This window comes from Pelecanus crispus, chromosome 6, assembly GCF_030463565.1.
Source record: "Pelecanus crispus isolate bPelCri1 chromosome 6, bPelCri1.pri, whole genome shotgun sequence".
Classification (NCBI taxonomy): Eukaryota; Metazoa; Chordata; class Aves; order Pelecaniformes; family Pelecanidae; genus Pelecanus; species Pelecanus crispus.
In genome coordinates this window covers 49,255,185-49,261,184 of record NC_134648.1, presented here as the reverse complement: position 1 = coordinate 49,261,184, position 6,000 = coordinate 49,255,185, and the positions used below count along the sequence as shown (strand labels likewise).

The 6,000-nt window shown below is 51.0% G+C and overlaps 1 protein-coding gene across 6 annotated transcripts in view; it reads right to left on the bottom strand.

The window, feature by feature from the left end:
* Positions 1-1,837: 1,837 nt before the first annotated feature.
* Positions 1,838-6,000, bottom strand: part of ADCK1 (aarF domain containing kinase 1) — an 82,010-nt gene continuing 77,847 nt past the window's right edge. For all 6 annotated transcript variants that reach the window (XM_075711895.1, XM_075711892.1, XM_075711889.1 and 3 more), the window contains 2 exons: positions 3,505-3,698; positions 1,838-2,040 (listed from right to left, as the gene is read on the bottom strand). In XM_075711895.1, coding sequence (XP_075568010.1) covers positions 1,869-2,040; positions 3,505-3,698 — 366 coding nt within the window. In that variant the 3' untranslated portion in view covers positions 1,838-1,868. The remainder of the gene's footprint in view (positions 2,041-3,504; positions 3,699-6,000) is intronic.

Sequence of the window (6,000 nt, the reverse complement as noted above, 5' to 3'; positions counted from 1 at the left end):
GCTGTGCCTACATGCTTGCGCACACACGCAGTCACTGTCATAAGCCACACTTCCATAGTCACTAACTCATCGTGCCCAAGCACACCTGAAGTTAGGTACCTTTTCCGGATTACATCCCTTCCCTCCCTCACACAGCCAGCAAGAGAGCCGGTTCCTCAAGCACTGACACAAGCACTCACCCACACTCTACCTCCTGCTTCCCTTCCCATGCAAATGGACTCACTGCAAGGTGGGGTCTTGCACCCGTGCAAGCTGGGAAACTGCATGCAACCAGAAGAGCACATGCCCTTCTTGTGGCTTGCTCTCAGGCACAGCCTCATACCTAGGTAACGACCCTCAGCTTAGCAAGCTTGCTGGCAGTAGAGGAACACTGCCATCCTGTCCTTCCTCTCCCCTTTCACCAAGACAGTTTATGACAAAGCTGAAATGATCTGAGCAGTCACCTCCATCTACCCTTCGTGGCTACAGAAATCCTCACAAGCAGCAGGGATGTCTCCCAGGATCCCAAATACATCTCCCATAAAGGAGGCCTCTGGGTGAGACTTCCTGGTAGCCTTCCCATAGCTGCAGAATCAGAGCCATCAGACCTGTCACTTGCACCACCGAGCAAGTGGCAGGTTTTCATCTGAGGCAGGAGCAGTGAAATGTCACAGGCAGCAATGAGGAGAAATGCTCAGCGTGTCGCATGGAGACGGTGACATCTCACAGATGTGCTGCGGTGTGCTCCCGCAGGCAGGGAGGAGGCAGGCTCAGCGTGGATCTGGGTGGCAAGGAGTGGCGCATCCTCCCAGCAGAACGACGCCTCCTCCTCTATCCCATCCCAAAACACATCTGACGCAGCACCAGAGGACCCAGATGTGGAACAAACCTCTTGGGAAGAGAAAAGACCAAGAGGCCATTTCATTTGGCTTGCAAGCAGTTAACAGCACCGCCTGGCATGACTCACTCAGTGGAGAAATGGAAACAGGACTGAGGTTAGAGGCCCAGATGTCACCCTAAGTACACAGCTAGGCACCCCTCCCCTAAAGGTCTTTGATACAACACATTTATTTTGCTGTGTGGCAGTACTGTACAGTACACATACATTACCAGCAGTTTCAGAGCCCTGAGTTGTCATTCCTCCTGCCTTCCCTGAATTTCGGAAAAGAGGCAGGACCACTGTCCCCTTCCCCCATTTCACCTGCAAGGAAACAGGCCAGGAAAAGTCCAAATACACAGAGGCACTTGCTGACAGGACTGGAGACAAACCTCAGAAAGCCGGACTCCCAGTCCACCACTCTCACCATTAGGGTCCCCTTTCCCTGGTGCTGGGAGAGAAAGCCCTAGTGCCAGCTCTCCACAAGGTCTCACTCCTCTGAGAAACTCTCTGCACACCTGAACAGAAAACAGACTAAGGAGACTGCAAAAACTAATATAAACCCTATTGCATTTTAAAGGGACTTAACCAACTCTCTCTGAGCGTCTGAGAAATGTTTTGGGGCATTATAGGCAGGGTTGGAATTCTCTTAAATTCTGTAAGATTGTTTAAGAAAGAGCCAACGAGAGGCTTTTGCTTCCAGTGCAGTCCCACTGGAATCTGAGTGGAATTTCCCCTGCTCAGATGGGGAAAGGTACCCAGCCCTTCCTGACACACAGTATCCCACACCTCCTTTTCTTAAACCATGAAACAGCAGAGCTCCAGTACCAACTCCACCTCCCAGTGCCACAGAGAAACCTAATGCTGTAACAGGCAAGGACAACACAGCGTGTAACATGGAACAAGATCCAAAAATAGCCCACAGAATAGACAGAAACAGTCAGAAAGGCAAATGTGCCGTGGAGAGCAGAAGGAAGGGAGGGAGCACCCAGGCCTCTCCCACCAGTTCATGTCAGTACATGGAATGGTGCATCCGGCTCAGGAGAGCAATGACCCAGTTCCCCAGCTGGGACCCCTTCAGCCACAGGAAGAGTTCATACAAGTTGATCTGCCACAGGCTCAGGGCTTCTGTGAGTGAGATCTGGGCCCTTCTGTAAAGCGAGTGACTCTTGCTCCTCTGGTACCTGGAATGAAAGAAACAGGTGCATTAGATCCAGCAGGATGCAGCCAGGCAGGAAGGAGGCCTGTCCTACATCTTCAGTACGACTGACCCTTCCCAGGGGAGAGGAACGTCCCACCTCTGGAGAATCACCATCAGCGGGAACCCCTAGGAGTGGGGATTTTCTCCAAGTAATGTTCCTGAGGAGCTGGGGACTGCCTTCCTAGCATGAATCTGGCAGAAGAGACAGCCTGCTCCCTTGTGAGACCGGTTCTCTCCCTGCTGTGTGTAGTGACCTGGGGCCATGGCATCCTCTGCTTCTATGCCCAGCTTCACTTCAACTAACAGGGACACGTGCACACCCCTACAGCCCTTCCTGGTAGCACATTTGTAAGAGTCCAGCAATCCTGACATACTGATTCCAGGAAAAGTAATTCTCCACCTTTCTTTAGAAGCAAAGGTTAACTGGGCTTCGTACGTCCCTCATCAGCCAGAGCAATAACTGTTATTGCTTCTGCAAGGAGGAGGAATCTGAGGCAGAAGTGCATTGACTCATAAGACTCACAGATGGAAATCACTTGCACGACTCCTGTTCCTGGCTTTTAAACATCAGTCTGATCTTCACAGTCAGCCCTAGCCCCTCAATCAGGCTGCAGAAACTAGCAGCAGTGAGCTTGCAGATCTTTCCTACCTACAAATACTTCCCAGTGGTGATGCCTGCAATGGGCAGGAAGCCCCTTCCTCTCCTTTGGAGGGCCAAACCCTAAACCCTTACCCTAAGGGCTCCAACTCCATCCCTGTCCCTGACAGACCTGTCCTCTGGAGAGGCTGATGGGCATGAGAGCAGCACAGACAGTTACACAGCTGGAACATGTAACTGAGCAGGGGCAGGACCACAGCAGATGTGCTAATGAGGGGGAGAGGTCCACAGCTAAGAGTAAGAGGTGAAGAGGTCAAGTTAGGCATTGTCAGGGCCCTGAGTGGGGGGCTCTAATAGGACTTAATGGCCCTGACTAGCCTGGGACCTCCCCCTACCCTCTGCTTATAGGCCCAGGAGCTCCAGTTAATCTCAGGCCTGCACCTTCAGTCCCTGTCTGAGCTACACTGGAAGAGTAATGGTCCCCAGCTTATGGTCTGCTGTGAAGCCCCTTGACCCGTACCTCAGCTCACATACTGACCTCTTGGCTTGACATCAGCCCTGTCTCGTCACCATGGACCTGCCTGACAACCGCTGGACCCAATCTACCGATTGACTTTCTGGTTTGGCCTTGGACCTGCCCTGTTACCATGATGCTGCATTGACACGGACTTTCAATTGGACCTGACCACCATCTCAGGGTCTGCCCTGCTCGCCTTGGTCAACTACTGTGGGACTGGGCCCTGGCTGGCCTGCTCCCCCTGGGATTCCCCCCCCCGGCTCCTGGCCCCCAGGAACAGCCAGCCCCTCCTGCTCCATGTCCGTCTTCTCGTCCCTGGAGAAGAGACTCACGTGGAAACAGCTCTGATGCAGCAGCGAGACATGTTGAGGAAGGAGCTGGCACTGGCCCGCGTGTGCAGGGCTGACTCGATCCCCCTTAACAAGTCATTGGTCTTCAGCAGCAGCAGCATCTGCCGGGGGACGTTGTTGAGGAGCTGGGTGATCTGGGGTAGGTAAGCAGCAGCGTTGGACCGGATCTCCACATCCTGCAGCCAGACGGGTCATGTCAGAGAAAAAGGAGAGAGAAGTTGAGAGTGCTTGGGAAACCCAGGTCCAGATGCAGCTGAGATTTGGCAGGAGGAGACAGTGTTTTTCTAGACCATGACTCTAGGCCAGAAGCTAAAGAGCTCCTTGTCCTGCTTTCCTGCAGACACCTAGCTGTCTCAAGCACTCACAGCACAGTCACAGATCACTCTTGCCATACCCCACCTGCCCCTCAGGAGAACAGGGCACTTGCTGCTATCTTGGTTCTCGGCCCCAGGCAGCCCACAGCAACCGTGTCTCATTACTGCCCTTGCAGCCTTCTGACTGTGTCTCACCTCACCAGCCCCAGAGCTGGCAGAGCTGCAGGTAGCACAGGACTGCTAAGGAAGGTGGAGGCATGCTGCAAGGACAACCACGCTGCTCCTTGTCTTGCTGTACCATGTAACTGATGGCTTTATGCTACACTGATGAAGCTGTTTCCGAGGCCTAGTTTAGTCCTCTGTCCTCAACACAACTCAGCAGATGTGAGAAAGCATTATGCAGATAAGCATCATGCTAACCCAAAAGATCAAAAACTGTCATCTGTCAGACTAAGGGTCTATCTAGACCCATATCCTGTCTGGCAGCAGCCAGTAGCAGACACTTAAGGAAAGAGCGTAAGACCAAGGCAGGCATAGAATGATCCTTCATGTTCTTGATTCCCCAGCTTCCAACAAATACACTGCCCACGGTAAGATCCCAGTGATAACTGATGGGCTGCAGCCTGAGCCACTTAAGATGGGCTCCCCTCCAAACATGAGCCACTATAGCATGCAAGACAGCCAGCCCCCACCCTTCTGCCTCTGTTTAGATCTGCAAGTTCCCCTACCATCCCAGTAAATGTAGGACAGTGTGGTGTGGAGGTGCTCCCATATCCATAAACATGTCCCTACCTCTTCCTATAGAGGCCATAACATGAATCAGCAAATCCAAATAGAAGTCCCTGGAACATCTGAAATCTCCAGAATCTAGGAGGACACATGCAGAGGGCAATAAATGACTTACAGGAAGGAGGCTCCTTTGTGGGAAAGGGAAAGTTCAGCTCGAAAACCTTCTCTTCTCTGGAATGAGGGACAGCCGGTCTAAATTTCATGATATAGGATCTCACACTCACTCTTGGTGGACTTCAGACTTATTATAAAGGACCAGACCTGCACAAATCAAGTGTGCAGGTCGTGATGGTCAGAGATGTACACAGCTCACAAACCACCATGGTTGCTTTGCTGCTGACAAAGGAATCTTTGTGTCCTCCTGCCTCCGTCACTGACCAAATACACAAAGCTTCAGCAAGAAGACGCTTAGCTCTCCTAAATGTTAAATGTTTTGTTCCATTATTTGTTGGCAGAAAATTCCTCCCTGATTATCTTTTATCCTTTATCCTAGCCAGCATCACTGCAGAGCCTACTTTATTTTCTACACATAGGTTTTCTTTTCTATTTCTTTTCTTTTTATTTTTAGCTCCAGCTGCTTGTCCACATCACAAAACAACCACATGATCTGTCATCAGAACTGTCATTTTCTGTCAAGGGTGAAGCCTGTGCGCAGAAGAAGAAATGAGCTATGCCACAGGACCTGAGAAAAGTCCCTTGGCTGCAATCTCTGAGGCTGCTGCAGGATGCAGCAAAACACAATCATAAAATCAGATGAGTTGAGGCTAGCGGCCACCCTGAGCGGTCAGCTGCCTGGCCTTGGCTTAAGGCAGGAACAACTACAACTACAGCAATCCTCACACATTTGCCTCGCCTGCTCCTAAAACTCTCCAGTGATGTGACTCACAGCCTCCCCACACCATCTGCACCAGGATTTCACCAGCCTTGCCATTAGATCCGGCTTTTCTCATGTTTAACCCCAATCTCCTTAGCTGAATTTAAACCCATCACTTCTTGTCCTGTTTGCAGGAGTCTTTAACAGATTTGAAAATCACTACCACAGTTCTTCTCGACCCGCGCTTTTCTAGACTTTTTCTGCCCTAACTTGCTCAGACTTACCTCATGGGTAGCATCTGCTTGACCACTAGTCCTTGTAGCTTCCTACTGGACTCACCTGAGTTTCATCAAACCTTTCTCAAGATGCAGTGCCCCAGACTGGACACAGCATTACAGTTAAGATTTTGTTTCAGGAGGGTTGCTTCCTTTTCTCACAGGCTACTCTCATGTCAATACATCCTCAAGCACACTCTCTGGAGTTCTGTGCTGATGGTACCTGCCTACACAGTGCTTGGCTCTTGCTGCTGATACAATCTTTCAAATTCACCTCTAAACTAAG